This window comes from Erythranthe guttata, chromosome 2, assembly GCF_056151865.1.
Source record: "Erythranthe guttata isolate IM_541 chromosome 2, IM_541, whole genome shotgun sequence".
Classification (NCBI taxonomy): domain Eukaryota; kingdom Viridiplantae; phylum Streptophyta; class Magnoliopsida; order Lamiales; family Phrymaceae; genus Erythranthe; species Erythranthe guttata.
The window spans coordinates 12560471-12587632 of NC_142534.1; the positions used below are offsets into that span (position 1 = coordinate 12560471).

Consider the following 27162-nt stretch of genomic DNA (forward strand, 5'->3'; position numbering starts at 1 on the left):
ATGCTTTAGATATATTATCACCATTTATCCATCATGCATATATATGTAAAGGTAGTGGACCAAAAGCTTCGTTTTTTTATATATGTAAACGATCTTATTATTAATTATATGAGAAATAGAATTGGAGAAAGAGGAAAATAATTATACGTAATATAATAGAGACCCTCATTATGTTATGGGTTGATTACATGGAATATATAGAGAGAATTATTGCAAGGTAATAGAGTTTGACTAGGTAACTAAATAACTAATCTAGGTAACCGAATCATACTAGAATCCTAATATTAGGAGAGTTCTACAATATAATATTCTCTAACACGCCCCGGCAGTCGAAACGTGACGAACGTGAAGACTGGACAATCACTTGCTAACACGCTCCCGCAGTCGGAACGAATATACTCCAAAAGTGAAGACTGGACAAAAAATCCGCAAAATCCAACAGTAGTGAAATCCTTGATGAAAATATCTGCCAAATTAATAGAAAAAAAATAATAATAATAACATGGAGAGATATTTTTTTTTCTTTTTCTTTTTTTTTTATCGAGATAGAGAGAAGAGATGAGAGAGGGGGGAAGAAGATTGGGTGGTGTTCACTGGCCATGGAGAAGAGAAGAGGCGGCGGCTAGGTTTTAGACCATGAAGAAGAAAAGAGGAAGAAGAACGGAAAAAATAGAGAAAATACACCGCCGGGGGAGGGAGAAAATTCAGGTGGTGTTCACAGAAAAGATAGAAAAAGAAAGATAGAGAGAAGAGTACCACCACCAGGGAGGAAGAAAATTGGTTTAGTGGTCGCCGGCCATAGAGAATAAGAGAAGCGGCGGCTAGGTTTTAGGCCATGGAGAGGAAGAAGAAGAAGAAGAAGAAGAAGAAGAAGAAGAAGAAGAAAGAGATAGAGAAGATGCACCACCGGGAGAGGGAGAAAATTGAGTTTAACTAGGTAACTAAATTCGAACTAATCTAGGTAACCGAATCATATTAGAATCCTAATATTAGGAGAGTTCTATAATATAATATTCTCTAACATTAATAAAAATTATTAATTTTAGTCATTTATGAAAATCTGCATATATGTGTTTAACTGCTTTTAATACATATTATTTATCAATTAATTAAATGTATAAGTCTTATATTCTAATAGTATTTGAAATGATGCATCACTCTAGCAACTGAGCAACTATGTTACACAGCTGCGTTAAATTGCATCACTCCGGTAAACCGTGTGAGATAAGAGAGAGAGATCGGGAATAAAGATTTATATCTACAAAGTTTTCTCCAAAAATATCATCTCCGATCTCTAGTAATTCACCGTTAAGAGCTTACAAGATTTACAAGCAAAGCTTTACCAGCAACACAATATATCTAAGCATAGCTCTAAACAAAACTCGATTATAAAAATATTATGATATCAATTAAGCTGCTGCCACCTCGTCGAGTTCCTCCGACTCTGGTTCTGTCGCTGATATTAAAGAAGCTGATTGGATTTTTCCAGCATGCTCGAGCCGCATCAAAATCACCCCTCTGCAAAAACAAAAACAAAAACAAATGGACCGTCGTTCAGAGAAAACTTTAAAGTAACAAAATACGAGTGCGGTCCTGTTTTCCTAGTAGAAGTAACAGTAATAATTAAAAAAATACTAGACTACGGAATATCAGATTTACGAGGAAAAGGAACAATTAATTGAGACTGAAGGGTTGAATAACGTAATTTCAAAAACACATTTGGTTATGCAACATTATATCTAAACCAAAAGGTACAAGATATGGAACCAAGCGGTACAAATTTCGAAGTCTACGAACTAAAACCCACACCAAGTTCTGCAATAATAATGCACATAACTGCCCAAACTTTCAACAGTAAGACACACATGATGCATGTATTCCGAAAAGATGATAACACCGAAAATTCTCAAATTGAATCCAGTGGTGTGTTTGTCGGCTTATTAGGTCGCAATGAAAACTGCCACCCCTAGTTAAGTAGAATACCGAGTCCAGTAACCCAACGTACAAGTATATAGAAGCATAGTGATTGTATAACATTACATGCTTCCTAATACTATATCGGAATGTATCTAAGTATCTATATATGGTTGTGAACTTCGGAATGCTTAAATAATACTTCCCTCCGTGTTTTTTCATTTGTGCTTTCAGCAAAATATCAATTTTAGGAGTTCATGGATAATTAACTGTATTTTACCAATTTACCCTTGAGCATTAATTGCAGAGAGAGAATAGAAATGGTATAAAAGAGATAACTACAATATCAACTAATGTTGATATAATCTTGTTAGAAGGGTAATTTTGGGTTTTCTTGTCAGACTAAAGGTTCTTTAATGAGTTTCTTACTGTGCCTAAACTTAAAACGACAGATAAAATTGCACTTGTTGGAGCGATTCAAATGAAAGAATCACTAGAAGAAAAACAACACAATTTTGGTTTTGAAACTAGAAAATAAGTTGTCCCTAATAATATTCTTATTCGGTTGATAGGTGTTCGATGCATCTTGGCAACTCATATATATCACGAGCAACAGAAAACAAGTACCTAAACTTAAAAGTACCTTGCATAGCGAGACTGAACGGATATATCCCGTACTTTGATCCGATTCACTGTTCCACTTTGGCTAACCAGCACAACTTGTTCATCGCTTTCTCCATCCTCTGCAAAAAAACAACTATGTTATTCGTCTCTAATAATTTAAGATATGTTGCTTAAAAATAATATTGTGTAAATTTATAGGAAACCTCACCTCCCACAGAGAACCCTACTACAAATACCGCTGCCAGACGATTCTCCAATGAGAACTGCATCACAGAAACACAAGTTACAATGAAACAGAGGCATAAGTAGAAATTATTATATGCTACAGTCAATGTGAGTCCATTAAATTATTATGTTCTATTGAAACTCGTATAGAAGATGGTAAAGTACCTTGTAACCTTTCAAACCAACCCTATTTAGTGGTGACATTCGGAAGCTAGCAAGAGGAACTCTCTTTCCAAAACCACTCTCGGATATGAAGAGCAACCAAGGACCAGTAGATCCCTTCCCACTGGAAACAGTTTTGAAAAGTTTATACAGGAAAAACATTAAATGTGTAAGCATAAAAAAAAAAAAAAAGATGACAACGACAAATTAAATGTTGACATAAAAATAAATTCATGAGGAATATTCAACTATAAGTGATCACAAGTGCATCGAGAAATCTCTCCTTTTCTTTTCCGTGTTCTTTTTCTTTTCTTTTTTGTAAGTGTTTGTGTTGTGGGGGGGGGAGATAACTTAAAAACTATAATATGTTTTTCACCTCATATAAGAACAGAAACCATCCACAGTTAGAATTTAATGTCAACATATAACAACAGCTAAAAGGGAGGGGAAAGAAAAAAGCAGGATTAAAAAGAAAATTGACATGTTGCGACACATTAATGCTGTGCAACCACATTCTTGATTGGAGTACAAAATCACCTTATTAAGAGTAACTGAATGAGCTGCTAATCAGCTGTAAATGATTAAAATCATGCAAGGGAACATCATGGTTGAATTAAAGAAGATAAAGAAGATAGACAATTTTCTTGAAATAGTATAATAACAAAATGTGAGAAGACGTCGAATAAAGATGTGTTTCAAAATTATTTCCGGCACAACTAGATATCAAGTAATGAAGTAACTAATTATTCAATACCAGAGTATCATACAATGCAGCATAGATAACATTTTCAGAAATAAGGCATGACAGCTTTCTGTGAATTAAAGCTTCTTGTATTGTATAGATATATCGTTCTCCACAAAAAGAAACATGCATATAATGATTTCGAAATTACTGTGTCTGCTGTGTTTCTATGCCTTTCTCCAACTTTGTGCCAAAAGATGCGGGTATTATGTCGATGCAAGCCATTTTATCCTCCGGTTTCAGTCTCATGGCAACCCCACCCCTAGTATTCCTTCCAAGTGCTCTAACCTAAACGAACGAACAAACATGTAAACAATGAAAAGAATACTTTTAAGAGTGACATAAAAGCAGAATACATCATGATAAGGCCCAAAGGATACTCGGCAACTAAAATGACCAATGGAATTATATTTAAAGGCAGAAGTTTATTCGCAATCAATTGACAATCAAATTGTGAAATTTTAACTGGAAGAAAAGCTTTGAACTATGGTGACTCCACAATTACGGCTCATCCATCAACCATTCAATTTAAGCAAGTGAATTTGTTGTGTGTGGTGGTGGGGGGGGGGGGGGGGGGGGGGGGGGGGGATTAATGACAACTAACTTACCTTCTCACAGGGACTCAAAATCACCATTCCGTTTTGCGAGGCCATAGCCACAAATTCATCATTTGTGCAACGCCTCACCCATTTCAGTTCATCGCCAGGTACCTGTCGGTTGACATGTGTTAATTAGGCTCAAAGATGGCATCATAGCAGAGATTCCAAGCAACAAAGAAGTAGACAAACCAGTTGAATTGCTATGATTCCAGTACACCTGATCGACGAAAAATAGTTCAAAGAAACTTTCTTGATGTAACCTTTCACCGTTAGCATCATAAGATATTGGTCCCCTTCAAATTCACTAACTGGAATAATTGAAGTTATTCTTTCTCCTTCAGAAAGGGATAAGATCTGAATCCAGGAAGAAAAAAAATATCAATGACCATACAATAGAACTTGGAGGAAAATACAAGCCAAGAAATTTGATCTAAGTTAGGACAATACATGGACTAAAGGGGTGCCAGCAGCAGCCCTACTGCATTCAGGAATTTTATAGGCACGAGCTGAGTACACTGTTCCCTTATCACTGCAAAAAGAATAACAATAGTTGAGATAAAGAACAACTCACACACCTATTCGGTTTATCTTCGCGATTTTTTTTTGCTGATGGACCAAGACCACTATTGGAAGTAATGATGCAAGTGACAGTAGATGAAATTCATGACCCCATTCCAACACTTTGCCCATAGTCAACGTTACAAGAATTTCCTTGAAACCATTTTTTAGTGGAATTTCATTGAATAATCTTTTTAGGGGTTGAATTTTGGAAATTTAGAAGGAAAATAATATATTTCAAGTAATATAGTTTCTGCAGCGGAAAATTAAAGGATGCCATCACTAAAAAAGAAAGTCAAACAGGGTCAAAGTGGGAGTAAATACCTGAAGTACAGGACATAATCATGTGTGCGACATACAAGGAAATCAGACATGGTATCGTTGACTCTCAGTTTCCCTACTGATTTGCCAATAGTTCCACGTGTTTGAAGATTGAAAGTATCAGGCCTCATTCTTTTTAGGTAGCCTTTTTCACTAAGTGCCTTAAAATAGAATATAGAACATTTTTAGCAAAGATATTGCAGATATTCTTTTTTGCTGGAATTAAGTGCGCTGCTAATTTACCAGAAGTATTTCTTCATTGGGGATAACATCTATATCTTCAAGTTGGCCACTATCAGTGTCCTCCAGCATTGAACGCCTTGGAGTAAAAAACTTGTTCTTTATTTCATTTGCTTCATCTTCTATCATCTAAATGTTGAAAGAAAAAATTAGCCAATAATCAATGTGTCGTCAATTATAAACTCGCTATCAATTGATACCCAGTAATGGGCACCAGGTGAAACAGTGAATACACAGGAACTTTATTTGAGTTTAAATTAAAACGATATTTTATAAAAAACATAAAGCAGACACGGAAAAGCCTTATGTGCGGCTTCACAAGGAAGCAAAGTCAGTTCACATTTACTTCACAAACAAACCAAACAATAATGATTATTGAAGATCAAGTATGTTCCATCAAACGAATAACATGTATAAGCAGTTTGTTTATCCATTGTAAAACATACCAACATTAAAATGATGAGCAGCCAAGGGAGCAAAAGGGTCGGTAGACGGTTTACAATTCATAAAATTTCAAGAACATGAGTGATACGATGAGCATGAGGAGGGAAATGAAAGTACTAAGATACAAGATCAAATAGCCACAAGACATGGAAGTAATGATGCTCCATCAGAAATACCTCAAGAATTTGTTTTCTACTTGAAAGAAGCTCTTGTAGCTTGGAAATTTGTAATGACAACGATTTTCCTTCATCAACAAACTTGTTTTTCTGTTACAAAACAGGGAAAAAGAGATCAACACAGAGAAAATGCTTTCAATATGACAGGAGGACATTCCCACAAACTTGATATTAAATATAGATGTCCAAGATCCTAAAATACCTCCAGAGATGTTAGCTTTCTAAGGCTTATATCCAGTATAGCCTCAGCTTGCTTGTCAGACAAATCGAACTCTGCGACAAATAATAAACTGTTCGATATCAGTACATTTCACATAGTGAGTGAAGCAAACAATTTGCACATTACAACCCAACTTTAACACAATGAGTAATGCGATGGAAACAGTTCCATTCCATGGTAATGAGCTATATGATTTGGGTCTGACAGAAAAATGCACAATTTGTCTGAGTTTCTATTCAACTTGAAGAATCATATAAGAATTCATTTATCCACTAAACAGGAACAGACACAATAAAACCAGAAATGAAATGACATCTATGCAGAAAGAGTCCAAGTAACATAAGTCCAGGCCTAACAATTTTCCTTTGTGAAGTTCCAACTATTATTAGTAGTCAATTTGTCATCTTATAACAAGAAGTATTTCCTAAAATTATAGTCATAACAACAGAGCTAGTGAGATAGGAACAGTTCTGCACACAGTTTATTCAATAGGCATACAACAACTTTATCTAGATTGCAGATCTTCAGACAGCAGAAATCTTGATCTATTCTCTCCTTACTTGATTGCCTTTTTATATCAGTGTTTTACGTTGTTTCTGTTTCACTCAACTTAAGCAAATGCACAACCTTCCTGATACACTAACTAGTCATTAAATCTTCCATGACAACTTCGAAATAATGTCAGCAAATCTATTTTATAAGAATCTCAAGCATAACTCAGCTTTAAGGATAACAATTTTATATCCTGAAATACATCATATCAAGAAGAATCTTGAAGCTCGTGACTGCATAAATATTTGGTCCTTCCATTTTATTATTTATATATGTTTTCCTCTGTTATTTAGAGAGTGAAAGATACAAAATAGGGAAAGATAAAAAAAAAATAATGGACGAGAAAACTTGCCTTTTCTTAATTCAGTTGTTGCCAACACATGACTAGAAGCTTTTCTGATAAGGTCGATGACTCTGTCCAGATTTTCAAGTCCTGTTATAATACCCTAGATCCCACACACCCAAAACAAAGGAAAAAAAATTATCAGCGTGTATAATTACAGTACTCATACGATACAGCTTCACTACAGAAGGGAAAGGGTGAGGTTGCAAGATAACCAATACGATGGATGATTCAATTAAAGATTATTACCTAAATGGCATTCACTTTTCAAGAACTCAGCAAAATGGATCTAGTTGACATTAAGCAACAATCTAATTTTTTTTAAGAATCGCGTAAGCTAGTAACTGTGGTATATTTTAAGCCTACCTCCACAATATGATAGCGATCTTGTGCTTGAGATAGTTTATACTTTGCACGTCTTTCGACCACAGAGCATCTAAAATCCAAAAATGCCTGCCCAAAGAAAACGTATAGGACAAAAAAGAATAGCCTCAGTACATAAGTACAATAAATTAATCTGATACTCACAATAATTTTGTGAATGAAGATCAATTCAGCATATTTCCTCTGAATCAAAATGATGCCATCTATAAATCACACAGAATATATCTGGATTCGGAAGTTAATATCATGAATCATGTTCGTGATGATTAATTTCCCCAAATGAAGTAACTAATGAATTATATCATTAGCCAAGTTCGTGATGAACTTAAAATCCCAAAATGAAGTAACTAATGAACTATATGATTCGATATATGACTTTATGTTCATGCAAATAATGATAGCCGTGGTAAGAGTTCATCACCTGAAGCAATTCCTTCAAACCCATTAGTTTCGGTTGGCCATTAAGAATCCTGGGATAGGAAAATCAATGATTGATAAAGGTTTCTTACCCAAGATAAAAGGACATTTTAACTACAACCGAACGTGAAGAATAAACCACCATAGAGGACAAAACTACGTACATGCTTCTTCTCCCACAATCATTTCAAAATGGTGTCGAACAAATAAGAAGCAACATACATATGCAATGCAAAGTTCTACACTGTAGTTTCATAGATAACTAGGCATAATAGCATGCACGAGACAGATATTTCAGTAAACATGTGATTTATGTTAACAATTAGTATAACTGAAGTCAACACAAGTCCAAAACGCTTCAAACTATATCTTTGAGTAATATTCAGATTAAGGTAGCGGCAGAGGTAGAAAAAAATTCAGATTAGGGATTTCAAATTGATTTTGGATTGAACTAATTTTCTTTTTTCTTTTCTTTATCTGAACCTGCTTTAGATACCATGTTAGAATAGAAAAGTGATGATATATTATAGGAAAGCCAGACAGATTATACTGTAGAAAAGCCAAATAAATTCTACTATCGAACGATCCCACTCACTTTCATAGAGATGGGAAAAGAGTCATAACAAGGAAAATAACAAAGAGAGAATTCTTCCATAGATAGACACAAATCTCCTAATATAAGGTAGACAAAAAACTAGTAAGCAGATACAAATTTCTAACTTACTACAGAATCCAAAATATCTCCTAACACTATGGTTTGAAAAACTACTTACCCCACCATGTTACAGCTAAATGTGGACTGCAGAGCCGTTAGACGATAAAGATTATTCAAGACAATGGATGGCTCTGAACCTCTCTTAAGCTGAAAAGGTAGGAGAAAAAAGAATCAAAACAAAGCCAGAAAGAACAATGGACCAAAAATCCACAAAATCCAAAACATATACAAAACACTGAAGAATTTGGAAATTGGGTTGGACCTAGTGTCTTGAAGAATGGAAAATAAAATACTAGATCAAAATTTTACCTCAATGACTATGCGCATGCCAGATCGATCACTCTCATCACGTATATCACTTATTCCTTCCAAAATCTAAGAGAAATACAAAAGTTTGTTATATAGACTACTAAAGCAACAGTTATAAGTTTAAGCCAAAAAAGTAAAACTAAAGAATGCTCAGATAGGGGAATAGAAGACTTTACAGCAGCAAGCCTGAAACAGCAGAAATCATGTGAAATTTTCCAGGTAGCCAAATTCATGTTTAAAAGTAACATATTCAGCCAATTGAGAACTTATAACTGAAGGACTTACATAATTAATTGTTCTTATTTATGTCTTTCCATTTTCTTTTTTTTTTTTTTTTTTTTGGGGGGGGGGGGGTGGTGGGGGTGGGTGGGGGGAGAGATGCGGAGAGAAAGAATTCATTTGGTGGTAAGCCAAGCACCCAGCCCTTATGTAGATAAAAAAAAACTCAAAAACAATTCATAAAACAATATGAAGATGGATGCTAGTATAAATTGTCAAGTGACATCTAGCTTTCAGTGAAATCAATTCTACAGAAAGTTATTGTGCTTCAGTGGGTAGCCTGAGCTTTACAAGTTTCTTCTACATTCCTCTTACTTGTGATAATATAATAGCAAATCTTCCTGAAATGTGACTGAAATGAAATGCTAACTCATACATAGTATATATTTACTAGATAATGATTCAGAATTGCTTATTGTCTGAAAGCATATGCTAAACAATACCTCTCAGTTTTATATCATAATTCCAAAGGCAGATTTAAAATGTTAAGAGTAATTAGCAAAACAAAATGTTATTAAAAATGAAAAGGCTGATGGGAGATGACAGAATTCATTAAGATGGTTTAGGATAAAAGGAAGAAACTTATTATCCAGCGACCCACCCCACCCCTCGATTAACAAAAAAAGAATGGACAAAAAAAAAAGAATTATAAAAATACTTACAAAACCTGTATGCACAAAGTAATATTATGTATGTAGTATTACTTCTGAGGGATGGGTTAAGACGAGACAGCTCCATTTGATTATTTAGAATAACATTTAGCAGAGAGCTTGAAGCTTGATTAAAGACAACTATGATACAAGTTCTTTAAAAAGATACCTTATTTTCAACTAGTTCAGCAATTTTCTCGACAAGGGATGCTTTGTTGGTCTGGTATGGAATCTGTTTCAATTAGAAATCAAAGTCATGATTAAAGTTAAATGATTTTAGTCATCTACTTATTAAAGTTGAAAATAATGACAATTGTCAACAATTGATTGTTAGGTGGACAAAGACAAAACCTCTTTTATGATAATCGCTGAGCGCTTGCTTTTAGAATCAAACAACTCAACATCAGTTTTCCCTCTGATCACCACACGGCCTCGTCCGGTTCGATATGCGTCTAAGATACTTGACAGAGTAAACAAGATGTCAAAAATATTTCATCTGGTTATAAGGAAAGTTGGACCAGAAGGTAAATGATTTGAGGCAAGTATGACGAGCATAAGAAGAGATGATTTCAATCATCTTATTAAGAATTAACAAAGGAACACTCTGGGAGTGGAGAAGTTATTGATCACGAGTTAAAGAGCTACTGATTTCAACCTCTCAGTAAAAAGGCTATTGATCCTTTTACCTTATGAAATCCCAGACACATTCATATTAGATAAGGGGTGTAGAGATTAAAGAAGAAAAAGCAAATGGTGGAAAGCAAAATTTACTTCCGTAGCAATATAAAGTTTAAAATGTAAGGAGCTGGTGAAAATGTAAATGATCCAACTATTCCATCACTCGCTGCATGCATAGGATCCTGACCCATCCACAAAGACAACTGGTGTACACTTTTACACTAACCTAAGATTCGCTTAGTAGCAGTTCTTTGGAATATGACAAAAACTTCTATAGCTTCATTTTTTGAACTATTTTACTGAACGGAAATTCAAGAATAAAGCTACTAACAAATTGTGATTGTGTAATAACGTATTTCCTAGCAGTAGAAGGCATGCAGATGATACTAATGCCAGTTAACATTTCAAATAAATTTACTTGGGACAAATTCAAGAATAAAGCCTCCGAATAATCACATTGTGAAGTTCACATATTCGCTAAAGCATGTGCAGTTTGGAAAAAGCATGCATATAAAGCAATGTGCTCTGTCAAAAGAACATGCAGATGATTTCAATGCTTGTTTTGCATTCAGAGGGACACTGTAGATTCTTTGAGAGAGAAGTTACAAATAGGTTGAGAAAGGTCGCAATCTATTGACTTACCCAATATTGCCCATAATGATTCCTCCAGTTGGGAAGTCAGGTCCAGGCATGTACTCAAGCAATTCTTGCAACTGATAAAAACACCTTACAGGGTCACAAACTTACTTTTTCATAGAAGTGCTAATGGTTGGCTTCCATTAAATATTTTAATCCAACAATCAAACATTATCATAACAGAGGATAAAAGTGATGCTATAATCAATTCACAATATAATAAATAGACACCCATCCACTTGTCAATCTCAAAATACGCAGTTTCATAAACGTAGGATAGATATGAAGCAAAAAAGATAGATTGGAAATCTAATTGAGGAGGGAGGAAAAAGTGTATTGTTAAATATGAAAGTTCCGCATTTTGTGGTCTACTGCCTAGATAAGTTTAAAAAAAACTGCATCATCTCTGGAAATAAGACCGGAGGCAGATTTGCAACCCCACTATGAAACTTCAGTTAAACAATGTAGCCATCACAATTATGTATTCTGTTAACCAACCATTTATGCTGCCAGAGTTCTTTAGCTGAGTTTTAAACATAGATAAGAATCATAATCTGTTAGTTCATAAACCTCTTAATTTCTTTTGTGAAGTACCGGAACTAAAGAAGAAAGATTAGAATAGTTTGTGAACGTCTTAAGTTTGACAAATGCAGTCAACATCTTTTTCTTTCTTATTGTATTTTCTTTCCTTTTGCCAGGGATACGAAATTCAGACTCCATATTATCTAATTCAGTCATAAATGTATTTGAAAGTTGACTTGTATTCATGTTCACAAAAAGCATGAAGGCGTTTAACTTCCTAAGACATAGCAAATAACCTTTTAATGCAATGCTCCGAGCAAATAAAGGTTTAACATCTTTCTTTACAATGAAATGAAAAGAGTCTCAGGATAAACAAACGCGTTTATTGCCACTTTTATTACTTATACTTAGCAAAGAAGAATGCACCACAGAATTTGAAGAACAACCTATAGGAAGAAAGAAACTCATGCAGCATGTTCATAAGCTAGTTCACAATTTCCATCCATTCAGAAAATATTTTAAAAAGAGTCCATAAGATAATGATGCTTGACTTATTAAAATTATACCGTTGCTTCAGGATTGTGTATCAAAACAGACAGCGCATCTACCAACTCCCCAAGATTATGTGGAGGAATATTTGTTGCCATTCCAACCTGACAGCATAAAGTGAACATAAAATGTAATCCATATAAAATGTAATATATATATATATATATATATATATATATATATATATATATATATATATATAGATGGTGAATAACAGAGCCCAAGAACAACCATGTAAAATGCCAGTCAGAAGAAACATTTTTTAAGTGCTACAGAGATTCATGTACATACCGCAATCCCTGAAGCACCATTCAGTAACAAGTTTGGAATGCGAGCAGGAAGTAAAGATGGTTCCTTTTGTGAATTGTCAAAGTTTGGAACAAAATCAACCTACAAATGTGAAAGGTGAAATGTGAAATTTATCACTGAAGAAACTAAGACTGATATATAATACAATTAAATGCAAACAAGTGGATAATTTCAAGGAGGGACGCTAACGGTATCTTGCTCCAGATCTGACAACAACATCGCCTCCGCGAGTGCCTGAAGTAAGAACAATAGCATATCAATGCCGATCAACCATAAGTCTATAAAACATTGTTGTACTTATTTATAAGAAACATATCCAGTATTTGAATATTTGGAAAGGGTATAGAAGGAATCCATATTAAATTAATGATCTACCTCCAGTCTGCACTCTGTGTAACGCATGGCAGCAGGAGGATCCGCATCCATAGAGCCAAAATTCCCATGTCCACGAATGAGTGGAGAACGCAATGAGAAATCCTGAAAGATATGGGTTGCAAATCGTAAAGATTAATATATGAACAAAATGTCAGTATCCAAAATAATAGCAAATGGATCTGGTTTATTTTGACTTGATTAAGGTACTTATTCTTAATATTAACACTTTTCAATCCGTTGTGCAATTGAGGGCAAATATAGATGATTGAGAAAACTGTAAAATTAGACCCTTCCTCCAAACTGTATATTTAAACGATGAGAAAAGCAAACTCTATTCGTCGAAGTGCGCAAGGAGAAGCTCTTAAGAAAATCTAATGTGCAGTACTATTTTCTGAAACTATTGATACTTGTTTTTCTAAACGATACGTATAAATCAAATTCAGTTGTGTACTTCTGTAGCACTGCATCAATTACAGTGGAAGTAGAATACAATGATAATGGTTATTTTACAATCTACAATTCGAATAATATACTTTTTTAATAAGACATTAGACGTACTGCAGAAAATTACACCAATTCAATCGTAAATTTATTTCTAATTTGGTTAAAGACCAACGTTTTTTTACGGTTTCTGCCTTTCCGCTAAACATTTCATTCATACATTTTTTATTGAAAGGAAAAGGATTGTAGTACCTGAGCCATTCGAACCAATGAATCGTAGACAGCAGTGTCTCCATGGGGATGAAACTTACCAAGAACCTGCAATTAAACCAAACAAAAATGAAAAGAAAATTCAGAATGGTAAATAAAATGCATAATGATGGCAAAATGATGTTAGACAAAGATAATATTCAAGAAAGTGCAAAGGCACTTTTAATGGTCTTTCAAGGTATCAAATACAACCTCACCAACTACTCTTGCGCACTTCTTGTGAGGTTTCCTTGATGAAAGGCCTAGTTCATGCATTGCATATCTGTTTAAAACCAATATAGATCCAGTCAGAAGACCGTTTCATGAAAGCAAAGCATGAAATTGTACTAATCAATTAAGTTGTAGTTCATAAATGCACGTGCTAATAGATGACATAGATATGAAACTTTATAATAAAAGCAAAATAATCTCAAACAAGCAAGAAATACATGTAGAAGCAAATATAATTTATGGAACAATAAGTTCATACAAATTCAAAAAAGGAAGCTTGAAAACATAACTCATAATGTAGATTGTGAGCCAGATTTCAATGGTATAAACAAAGAAGCGGAAGCCAAAAGCAATTATTCAACAAAATGTTTTCCAGCAAAGCTTATTCTTAATGTAAAACTCAGAAATATAATAGGGATATCCTTAGCTGCTAACAAGGACGTCCAACATTGGCTTATTGGGCTCACAATAGGTCATCGAAAAGATAAATCCGTACGTAGTACAATCTTAGTAGTCCTCTTTTCAGACACTTATGTACTATATTAAGCCCAGCAGGAATTATCTCTGCTTTTTTCATTTTTTTTTCATTAATTATTCTATGCTAACTTAGAAACAACTAACGTGTTTTCAAAAGTCGAAAATGAAATTCACTAACGAAGGGTGTGAACATGACAAGACATTTAAGATGCGAACAAAAGAAAACATGCTTAATTAACTTATTCTCCACCCATGATAACATACGAGAATACTTCATATTTTTTTCCCAAGCAAACGATTCGGTGAAGCTTACTGCTGTTTCAAGCACCCAAAACAACCATAGAAACATTAAACACTGATCTTAAAATGCAAAATGATACAAAGTTTCTTCCTTTTCCACATTATAAGTACTAATATTCGCAAATTAAATCAGATATTGCAAAAATTGCAGCACAACTCACAGTATCCTGCGGTGAACGGGCTTGAGCCCGTCTCTAACATCGGGCAAAGCCCGGCCCAAGAGGACCGACATTGCGTACGACATGTAAGCCTCAGTGGCCTCCTTATGCAGCTCGTACACAACTACTCTGCCATCGCCGCCGCCTTCTCCTCCGCCACCATCCTTGACAGTAGCAACACTCCCATTTTCCTCAACTTCATCCTCCCTCTTCCTCGAAGAAGCTTTCACGGCAAAGAGCCTCCTCTGCGGGCCCACAGAAGAGAGAAAACGGAGCTCCGTGACCCGCCTCGCGAGCAGCAGGCGAGACGGGCCGGCGACGGAGAAGGAGAGTGTGTGGGGGTGAGAGCGGAGCAAACGAAGTCCGGTGGCGAAAGCCATGTGCGGTGGTGTAGCGGGTCCGGGTCGGGTATTCGGGGGTGTGAAATGGGTTCCGGGTTGAATTGTATACGGGTTCATGCCATTGTTGGAGAGGTAGGGTTTTGCCTGAAAAGGGGGTTTTGGGGATAAACAATCTGCAAAATTTGTAAAACCCTAATAAAGAAAGGGATAGGGGTTTATTTTGGATTGTTTGTTTGCGCGCCAAGTCCAAACATCTCTGTTGGTACATTAGTGATAAAAGGGGATCACTATTTCAAATACTAATTTTTGCTCAATTGAATACCAAAAAAATAAAAAATAAATAATTAATTGTAAATTACTTTAATGCCCTTAATGAAAATTAAAACCAAAAAAATATTACAAATACTATTTTTCTTTCTTAAATACCAAATAATCAAAAACCTAAAAAAAACATTTCCCTCCTCACTCACAAACCCCTCACCTCCTCCACCTCCTTCTTCTCCCTCCCCAAAAACCCTCCTAAAAAACCCCAAAACAAAAGAAATCAAAACCTTACACAACTTGCAAAATGGCGTCAAATGACAATAGAATGGTAGTTTACGAGCAAGGAGAACCCATTCAGGTATGTATTCATGTATTTTTTGAGCTAAAACATCGATTTTGAATTTTTTTTTTTTTTAAAACTCGCCATGTATTTTCGACACATACAGGTCGAAAATACCCTTATTTTTCGACGTGTATGTGTCGAAAATACCCCTAATTTTCGACGCCTAAGTGTCGAATTATGATACAATTTTCGACACTTAAGTGTCGAAAATTACCCAAATTTTCGACACTAAGGTGTCGAAAATTGTATCATAATTCGACACTTAGGTGTCGAAAATTAGGGGTATTTTCGACACTTAAGTGTCGAAAATGTGGGTAATTTTCGACACTTAAGTGTCGATTTGGTTCCTGTTGCAAATTTACTTGTCTTATATTTTCGACACTTTTGTGTAGATCGATTGCACCCATTCATTTACCACGTCAGAAAAATTCCCAACAAAAGAAGCTTTATTGGCATGGGTTCGTGAAGTATGTAAAAGAATTGGAATGGTGTTAATGATTGGGGGTTCGAGTGACGGGGATAGAGGACGTAGGACACCGTATGTGATTGTTCGTTGTGAGCGTGGGGGCCATTATGTTGGCAAGAAGGTACCAGGTGAAGATGATCAAAGACCGGGAAAAAGGAGCACCGGTTCAAAGAAATGCAATTGTCCGTTTAAATTGAAGGGGACAAGAGAACACAAGGATGATGAAAAGGCTGAGTGGAAATTGGATGTTCATAGTGGTATTCACAACCACAACTTATTCGAAAACTTGCACGGACACTCTTATGCTGGAAGATTATCAAAGGAGGATGTTTCCTTTGTTCACACTATGAAGAAAGCAATGGTGAAACCAAGGGCAATTCTAAGAGCATTGAAGCAAAAGGACCCGTCTAATGTAACTGGTATGAAGACAGTTTACAATACTATCTCTAAGTTAAATTTCAGTGAATTGGATGGGAGATCTCAATTGCAATCATTGTTCGTCAAGTTGAAAGAAGATGAATACCTCTCGTACCATAGATCGAACGAGTTGAATGCGATTACCGACTTGTTTTGGATCCACCCGAAATGCATTAAGTTGGCACAGTCGTATCCGTACGTATTCGTCATCGATTGATACAGATCAAATTCGACAGCTAGCTGTCGAATTTCACACAGTAATTCGACAGCTAGCTGTCGAATTTGATCTGTATCAAATTTTTTTTTTTTTTTGAAAAAATTGCAATTTTTTTTTTTTGTGAAATTAACCCCAAATATATTGCAATGTAACATAAAAAACACATCTAAGTGTTTTTGGAAAAAAAAAAAATTGCAATTTTTTCAAAAACAAAAAAAATTGATACAGATGAAATTCGACAGCTAGCTGTCGAATTGGATCTGTATCAAACTTTTTTTTTTTTGAAAAAAATGCATTTTTTTTTTTGTGAAATTAACCCCAAATATATTGCAATGTAAGATAAAAAACATATTCTAAGTGTTTTTGGACAAAAAAAAATTCAAATTATCAAAAATATTTTCATTCAAAACAACCAAAATCCATATAAAACTAAATGAACAAAACAAGTAAATCAAATAAAATCCATCAAACAACATCCATCTAAAAAATTACAAGACTAATCATGTGTTTTTTTCTTCCTACTAAACACGCGTTTCACAACCGCCTGTGGGGCATCGGACGAGCTCGATGGCGGTGGAATTGGCCCTATCGAGCTACCTGGAGGTGGTGGTGGGGCATCCGACGAGCTCGAAGGAGGTGGAAGTGGGGCATCCGGCTCGATCAATCTGACAATATCATTTAGGGTCCCCCACATGACCGTATGAGCGTCGGATGGCGCAAGTCCCCGCACCTCGCTAAGTGTACCCTTCACCAACTCCAAAATTTGTGAAAGTTGGACCTCCTTATCGGTACCACCCCCTGGACGAGCTTCATGGGGTCGAGGTCGATCCGCCTGGGGTCGAGGTGGATGGGCTCCATGCCTACTCAGTTGTAACATGCATCTGGGTCGGAACCAATTCATGTAGTCCGGCGAAGTGTCCGCCTCCCCGAGTTCAACTTCAACGGACCTCGACTCCTCGTCCAGACAATACTCCTCCCACCGATCAGAGAATCGTTCGCCGTACGCAACGAAAATCGAGTTCTGGACCGGTCGACCTTTGCTAACTAGAGCTTTGTACATATCTTTTGACATGTATGCACGACCTGGAATGATTTGCACACGGTTGAACTGCCTCAACACTCTGTCCGGATGATATGCCTCGAAGTGGTCCATGCAACATATCATCCCACTAAACCAAGCAGAATCTGGCATCGGGAAACGATCACGAATAGCCGTGTACGGTGACCATACGACCTAGTAAAATAAATAAAAAATTAGATTTAAAAACCTACTTAAGTAGTAATAACAAATTATTAAACTGGTACTTTACCTATCGGGGATCAAATCATCTAATCGAGATCGCAGGTACGACGCTCGTTCAGGCGTTGAAGTAGTCTTTGACTGTGGCTCCCATCGGCACGCTAATGGCCCCTCGAATTCCGTCTTCAATGTGCCACCCGCCAAATAAGGAAAGTGCTCGTAAATCCATGACTGAAAGAGCGTCAGCCAGCCAGCCATCGAGTTCGTTGATTTTTGTGAGGCTGAGGAAAGCTCATCGTACAACCGGCAAAGACATGCAGTGCCCCAAGCATACTCGCCGATCCGATCCAAATCAGATACAAGATTTAGATACTCCACGCTTACCATGTTGCCTGTCTTGTCGCACAGTATAGTACACCCGAGCAAAAATAACAAATACGCCCGAATGGCGTATGTCCTCTTCTCCGCACTATCTCTCATGGTCACTTTGCTAAATTTAGCCTTCAACCATTCCAACTTGACCGCTTTCTTCTTGTTTACATCGTCCGGGTACTCACCTAGCAACTCGAACATCAAACTACTGGGGATCGTTTTGGAATCACGGATCAAACGCTCGCAAGATACGGTACGCCCAACAACTGGCAAACCGACCAACGTACTCACATCGTCAAGTGTGATGGTCATCTCTCCAACAGGTAAGTGAAATGTGTTGGTAGCTGGCTGCCATCTCTCTATGAAGGCTCTAAGTAGATGGCCGTCCACAGTGTTGTACGATGCCTGTACAACTGACATTAAACCACATCTTTGTACTACCTCTGTAATAAACGGCGCCGGCTCCCAACCTTTCAAAGTTCCTGTGTGATTTCGAATTCGAAATTCTGAGCCGCGCTCCGAACGATTTGGCCCTCCGTTCACAATATGATAAGCAATGTGCTTATCAAATTTTGTGTACAATTCCGGTATCTCGGGACCTCGGACCGGTTCGTTGCTCGAATCACCAACTTCTACAGTCGAAGGTAGAGCCGACACCGGATTCGTTGACGAAGAACCCTCTCCAGACTTCTTCTTGGTCGTGGTCTTTTTCTTGGTCGTGACTGCTATGCCCTTGCCTCTATCGGATAATTCCTTCCTCTTCTTACGGTTCGAGACAGTCGGAGGTATACGAGGTTCACGTGGTTCTTCCACTGCAAAATAACACACAAATAAAAATTAATATACATAATATAAACACAAGCAAATAAAAATAGGAAAAAAAAAAAAAAATTCACAGTTCAAATTCGACAGGTAGCTGTCGAAAATTCATGGTAATTCGACAGCTAGCTGTCGAAAATTGGTTGAATTTTCGACAGCTACCTGTCGAAAACTCATCCAAATTTCGACAGCTAGCTGTCGAATTACCAAAATCCCAAATTCAACAATTTCACCTTTTCGACACCTATATGTCGATTTTTGACATCAACCTGTCGAAAATTCATCAAAAATCGACATATACAGGTCGAAAATGGTGAACGAAGAACCGACCCACGAATCTCAAATCAATGCTCAAATCGACTGAAATCAGATGCACCCATTACTAATTAACGATCATTCTAACCTAAAACAACCAAATCCTAATTACCCATATCAAACAATCAAATCTTAAATAAATATTAAAGAAAAAAAAATCGAAACAACTATAACTTACTATTCGGAGACGACGACAGCGGCGGCTTTGGGCGACTTTGGGCGGCGTTCGGCGGTGTTTGGCGTCGGCGTCGTGGGAGGGGTGGACGGAGGGAGGGGTGGACGGAGGGAGGTTTTTTTGTTTTTGAATTTTTTTTTTCTTTTTTTTTATTTGGTTTTCAAATAGGTAATTTCAAAGAAAAATTGATGTAATTAGTATTTTGTATGAAAGGGTATTTTTGTACTTTTATTTTTATTTTGGTATTAAAGTAAGAAAAAACTTATAAATATGTACTCAATTGTGGTTTTCAACTTGGTAGTATTCAACTAAGCAAAAATTAGTATTTGAAATAGTTGCCCCCGTGATAAAAGGCTAGTCGAGCTATCTGCACGTGGATGGCACGTGCCCTTCTCTTTGATAACAAAATTTCTTTCAACATTAGGGATGGCCATGGGGCGGGTTTGGGGCGGGTTTTGCATTCCCCGCCCCCGCCCCGTTAAGAAACCCGTTGCACCCGTACCCGCACCCGCCCCGCCCCGTAACGGGTCTAAAATTTACCAACCCGCACCCGCCCCATAGAAAACCCGCACCCGCCCCATAGAAAACCCGCGGGTACCCGCCCCGCCAAAAAACCCGTAAAAGTTGAATAAAAGGGTGAAAAAAATAAAAAAAGAGAACAAACTATCAGTACAAACTTCATTAATTGAAAAAACCATTCTTCTACCAAATATCAAATTCAAATTAGCTAAAAAATATTACCAAATCAACTATCCGATAGGCGATAATATTACATCTAAAAATCAACATACTACAAATAAAAAATATTACCAACGATGCATTAAATTTAAGTACGCATGTTTGTTAAACACTTCATAAGTAAACTAAAAAAAACTAGATTATTTCGCTACTAGTCATCAATCAAATCCACTTCATCTCCACCATCATCACCGTCGTCGTCGGCTTCACCATCAAAAGCATTTTGCATTACTTCATTAAGCACCGTTTGCAAAGATGTACCTACAACAATAAAATTATGATTAAATTAGCACATGAAATAAATTATATAAGAACACAAAAGCAAAAAAAATAATATGAATAACTTGCCTTTAATTTGAGCCCACAACCAATTTTGGCAACACATTAATGCCTCAACGGTCTTCGAATGAAGCTTACTACGATGTGGACTCAATAATCTACCACTTGTGCTAAAGGCGGACTCCGAAGCAACCGTAGATACGGGAATGGATAGGACATCCCTTGCAATCAATCTCAAAGTTGGGTACTTCGCTCCATTATTCTTCCACCAAGACAAAATATCGAAATCATTACTCCGTGGTAGAACATCATCCTCTAAGTAATGATCCAACTCCACTTTCCCATTTCCAACCCTTCTTTGGCTACTAACAAGCATATCATAATCAGAAAGAAAGTCACCTCCCACAGATTGATTATCATCCGAAGAAGACAAGGACACAAGTGCATCACCATCCGTTCTCTTGGAGCTATACTCATCAAGCAAATCATAGCAAATAGTTTTAATCTTACTTATCTCTATAGAAGCACGATCCCCGTAAATTTTCTTAAACAAATAATCCACTAGCTTCATCTTGAATTGTGGATCCAATATTGCCGCAACCCCCATGATACCGTGGATCACATCCCAATAAGAATCAAATTTTTCTAACATGCTTAATGCCATGTTCTTAATCACATTATTTGTAGATGTCAACCACTCATTTAAATGAATTTTGATTTGACAAACTTGAGGAAAATAAAGATTTGCGGTAGGATAAGTAGTGCCAGAAAATAACCGTGTTACTCTATGAAACAACTCTAATTTTTGACAAATGAGACTTGCTAAATTCCACTCCTCCTCACTTGGCATGCAATTATATGACGACTCGCGTTGGTTCAACCGAAAAAAGACATCCTTATACACTAATGCAGTAGAAAGCATCAAATAAGTTGAATTCCAACGTGTTTTTACGTCAAGAACTAACTCTTTGGTGCATGCAACACGAACCTGGCGAGCAACTTCCTCAAATTTTTGTCTTCTTTTTGTTGAACCAGTCCAAAACACAACACTGTCACGTATTTTCTCAATGCAATCTTTAATAATCACCAAACCATCTTGAACGATCAAATTTAAAACATGAGCAGCACAACGCATATGCAACAGTGGAACATGCGAGAATAGTGAGTTAGATGGAATATTTTCAGAGATAGCTCTTACCATGGCATCATTAGTGGTGCAATTATCAACAGTTAAAGTAGAGAGTTTGCCATCAACATTCCACTCTAGCAAACAATCGAAAAGAACCTTTGAGAGAACTTCACTGGTGTGTGGAGACGGGACGTAAATAAACCTGCACACGTATTAAAAATCAAAACAAGTTATCAGAATCATTTATCATCTAGAAAATACAAAAAAAAAAAAAAAAAAAAGACAAAAAAAAAATTTAAAACTGTAAAAGGTAATACCTTAACACACGGCTGTGTAAGGTCCAACATTCATCAATATAATGACCAGTGACAACCATGAAACCTCGTTTCCTGTTGCTTGAAGTCCACATATCAGTGGTGATTGCAATTCTACTTGCATTTTTTTCAACAAAACGCATAATCTTCGTTTTTTCGGCCTCGTAAATCTTAAGTATATATATATACGGGGCGGGTCAACGGGGTGGGTACGGGGCGGGTCTACGGGGCGGGTATGCACAAACCCACACCCGCCCCGAACCCGTTTTCGGGGGAAAAATTAGGACCCGTACCCGCCCCATTTATTTACGGGGCGGGCATTACCCGGAAATTTCGGGGCGGGTCGGGGCGGGCCGGGTACCCGTGGGTCGGGTAAAAATTGCCATCCCTATTCAACATATAGAATTCTTGCAATGAAAATGAACTAGGAAAAGCTACTACATCTACGTTTTCTAATGTTGGGTGTAACTATTACTTACTGTAAACTTATTATTAACCTAATTTACCATTGATTTTTTGATAGGGTGAACATTAGGAACGGATGCTCCATTAATAATGATAAAAAATTGTAGTTGAACTGAAATGATTTGTGCAGGCACTTTTTAGAATTTGTAAACATTTTTTTTACTATTTTTACCAAATCAAAAATCTAAATTCTCCCAAACTCTCTCAAGCTTTTAAATGCATGTTCTCATACCCGACCGAGACGACAATAGATTGGAGATAATTTTTATATTTTTATAGTTGTTTCGTTACGTAAATTACGAATATGAAAAGAAAAAAAGTCCAAATGTAGAGCTAGCGTACGTGATTCTACACTTACTCAGTCCACTGAGTTCATGTAGAACGACGCGAGCGCTTGAGTTTGTGTGAGTGTTTTTTTAATTTAAAACTTAATGCATCAAATATTTGCAAAAAGAACCAAAGATCATGTGTTTGTGTGATTCCAGACGAACTCAGTATACTGAGTTCACGAACTCGGTAGAACGAGTTCACGAACTCGGTAGAACGAGTTCACCTAGAATCACACGAACATATGCATTTTTCAAACAAAAAAATTGGAATTTTTAAATTAGGGTTGTCCGTGTAAAATTAGGCGAACAGATGGACTGAGTTCGCGTTAAACCACACAAACTCGGTACAATTTGTTCGCCTACCTTTCACGAACACTTATGAGTTTTTTTTTTCATGCAATACTAATCTTTTTTTTTTTTTTGGTTAAATTATAGATGGCAGGAGGTAAAGGAAAAAGTTTAATGAGTCAGGTTGCCAAAAAATGTAAGAATTTGATGAAAGCTTTGGGTGGGAAGTTGAACAATCCCGATGATCCGGATCACATAAAAAATCGTGGAGTTCTTGCATCCGAGAGAAGAAGGAAAGCAATGGTGAGAGAAGAAGCGAGAGCAATAGAAGCAACAAGAGCGATCGAAGAAGTTATTGCAGCCGGAGTCGAGCCTTCTCTACTTATTGCCAATGATCTTCAAGTCGGTTATGTTCATACTCCGTTGCAGAATGCGTACAATGACGAGGAGATGGTGGATAATGTGAAAAATTATAGCGACGATGATGATGATGACGATGGTGGTGGTGTTGTGCCGGTTGCAACGCATGAACCTGGAGGTGGTCGTGGCCCAAATTTTCCGCTTTTGAAAGGTCTGTCGTATTTGGAGTGTCCGTGCAAGGGAGGGCCGAATAATTTGGAGTTTATGCATTGGTTGAAGTCACATTAGTGATATATGTTTAGAGTGGACATGGAAGTTTTTATTTAATATGTATTTTATATATTTTTATAATATGTGTTTTTGCTATTTTATATACGCAATATTATTTAAGAGCGTCGTGCTACTGAACGGTGCAAGTCGAGAATGAAAAGCACTGGAAGCCTACCGCGGCTCGTAGAATGACATGATGATTGGCATGTTGGAGGCAATCGGGCTTTACCACTTATGAGACTGTTGGCTTCCCAATATGAATCAAGCCCTAATGTTAGCTTTCGTGGAGATGTGGCAACCGAAGTAAACAACTTTCACATGCCATTCGGAAAGATGACGATCACGTTCCACAATGTTGCTTTCATCATGGGTTTGCGACTGGATGGACCGTTAGTTGGAGCAGTTCCCCAAGCAGAACAGTGCGCACAGAGTCTTGCATCTTTATGGGACTCAATGTGAAAACTACAGGATCCATGTTTAGGAACAGTGGAATTAATTTAACAAAGGTGCAAGAGCAGTTGAAGAAGTCGTCTACCACGAACGAGAAGAAGATATAGGGGTATATGATGTTTCTGTTGGGGGTTGTTTTGTTTTTCGACATAACATCTTCCATGTTGAACCCGTGTTGGATCCATTATACAAATGATATCGATACAATCGACAAGTATTCGTGGGTTGTTGCTTGCTTAGCAAATATATAAATCAACAATTGGGCATTGCAATTCGCGTTGGGATGAATTAATGGACTTTGTGCAAGCTCTGATGAATGGACTTTGCGGGTGCACAATTCTCCTCCTGATAATTATTTCTTTTATTTTATTTTTATTTATTTAGTGTACAAAATTAGGTGTTTTTAATATGATTTGTGATTTTTTGCAGTGTTGGATTTTTGAGTATTTTCCTTATTTTCGATCAGAGGTTTCACCGGCATATACATAGTTCATGCCTAGATGCAGAATGTGGGGCTCTAGTGAAAGTTGTAGGAATAAATTGCAATATTATTGGAAGCTGCTCGACGACATTCCCAAAAAATATGTTAGTTAGCTTGTAATATAGAGATATGAATTGCATTATGTTTTTCCTAATTTGTGCCAAATTTGTGTAAATTTATTGGACCCCGTATGAGGCTGGTGCACATTACCAGCATCCTCGTATGTTGTATTATGGCACAATACAACTATGGAGATAGCGGAGCTGTATATGGCAGATTGTGTGTTGTGGCAATTTGGAAGAGTTTAGAAGATCATTTTTCCTATTATTGAATTTGTTGAGCTACACTCCGCGGTATTTGCTCAGCGGCTACAAGGTCACATCGCACGCCCCAAGCGGTTTATTGTACAAAGAAAATATGCCAATTTTATTGACTTATCAGTTATCACAATACGATGAAGCATGACCACCCCCAGATCAAGTGTTTGCTAATGATACAATTCGTTTCATATTTCCGATCGTGTACAGTCATACTGCTTTGATGATGCTCCATGCCCGTTGTCTCCGTCTCGTACCAAGGAGATAATGCTCAACCGGGGAGGGGTTGTGGGGACCGAAAACTAGAGGTCGGGTATCGAGGGGTGGCAATTAGGGTGTTGTTTTATTTTGTTGTTTATTATGACCGTTGTTTATGTACATTTATGTTTTCATTTTTATTGTTTATGCACATTGTTGTTTTGTACTATTTTTGTTGTTATTGATTTTTATTACTGGTGTTGTTTGCAAGTTAAAAAGGTTACTAGTGATATTTTTACGACAAATTTTTTTACAAGTTGCAAAAATATTAATTTTTGTAAATTACAAGTTACAAAAAATTACAAGTTAAGTTGTAAAAATATATATTTTCGTAAAATAAGTCGATTTTTAATATTTTTTTAGAGCTCGTGTGGTCACACACGAACATAGACATTTTACTCGTGTGAAACCACGTGAGAGAAACACTTTGTTCGCATGGAACCACGTGAGCTCTAAAAAAAATTAAAAATCGACTTATTTTTATAAATTGAATATTTGCAAAATTTTTAATTTTTTTAGAGCTCGTGTGGTTCCATGCGAACAAAGACATTTTGCGTGAAAAATATTTTGGACGCCCGTTTTGGGCGTTCCAACGGCACAAAGTGAAAAGAAAAAAAGCCCATAAAATTCGATTTCTAAAGGTTTTTTAACACGTAGTTAACGAAATAACTAACTATAATTGACATATAAGTAATATAGAGTAGAAATTAACTTCAAATTTGGTGAGATTCCTTGATTTGAGAGGATTTGTGATGATTTTGGTGTGTTATTGTGAGTTCTTTGAGATTTGGGGATTTGGGGAGGTTTGGGTAGATTTGAGAGAGAAAGAAATGTGTATTGTGAATAGTATTCATAATTTTAGTACCGCGAAAATCATTTCTAAACTTTCAATTAGTTCAAAATATTATGAGACGGGCTATTTCCACCCTCAATATATCTTATTTCACCACTAAATTAAATGATGTTCCTATTTTACCCCTTTATTCTTTCTATCACATATACTATGTACAAATTCATAAACCGTCAACCACTAAATTAATTAAAATAGTTATAAAAAACTCCACAATTTTTTATTGGAATCTTTACCACAAAATCTCACCCTCTCCACCTTAAAGAACATACCTTCGTCAGATAAAAACATCTCCGAATGTCTAAAAGAGCAGAAATTCACGTTTTGGGAGATATAAATTAAGAGTGCTTGTATGGAAGGTCATGAACTTCCTCCTGAATTGGACAATTTGCCTTAATATAATTTTGTTTCCAAAAAAAAGTAAAAAGTTACATAATTTGTAGGTCATCTGATACGAAAGTTTAAATATCTTGTAATAATATTTCATTGCAAAAAAAAAGGGGAAAAAAAGAAGAAGAAATAACTTAAAACATATAAGAATTAAATGAATATAATGAAGGGTGATGAATTATTTATTTGTGGTGAATTGAGATACTTTGAAGATGACAATAGCACTACTCAATATTATTTATTAGATTTGTTTTGATCTTTTATTACATATAAACCTTAAACTACATTTGTATGTCTTCTAAATGTCTAACTATATTTACTCTTAAATATATACTATGCAATACTTATTGTATAAGGTGTAAACGGATCTAGTCGATTTAGACATGCTTTTGAATTTCTATCGAACTTTTAAAGTTTCATTTGAGTTTAATTGACAAGCAATCGAGCTGAGCTCGAACGAGCTTTAATCGAGCTCT

The 27162-nt window shown here is 36.3% G+C and overlaps 2 protein-coding genes across 2 annotated transcripts; one reads left to right on the forward strand and one right to left on the reverse strand.

Moving 5' to 3' along the window:
• Positions 1–1240: 1240 nt before the first annotated feature.
• Positions 1241–20187, reverse strand: GYRA (DNA GYRASE A). Its single transcript, XM_088811356.1, has 28 exons — positions 20124–20187; positions 14803–15427; positions 13847–13916; positions 13637–13702; positions 12944–13045; positions 12758–12802; positions 12551–12649; positions 12277–12363; positions 11195–11265; positions 10226–10334; positions 10044–10106; positions 8946–9011; positions 8695–8783; positions 7926–7974; positions 7487–7573; positions 7130–7223; positions 6208–6278; positions 6006–6095; positions 5389–5514; positions 5149–5306; positions 4714–4795; positions 4456–4620; positions 4276–4377; positions 3819–3955; positions 2929–3049; positions 2747–2801; positions 2558–2657; positions 1241–1518 (listed from the first exon to the last, which is right to left on the reverse strand). The coding sequence occupies exons 2-28, from the start codon at positions 15255–15257 to the stop codon at positions 1410–1412; spliced, it is 2868 nt and encodes a 955-aa protein (XP_088667482.1). The 5' UTR covers positions 15258–15427; positions 20124–20187; the 3' UTR covers positions 1241–1409.
• Positions 16233–16847, forward strand: LOC148772371 (uncharacterized). The gene has a single exon (XM_088815008.1). The coding sequence runs from the start codon at positions 16233–16235 to the stop codon at positions 16845–16847; it is 615 nt and encodes a 204-aa protein (XP_088671134.1).
• Positions 20188–27162: the final 6975 nt, after the last annotated feature.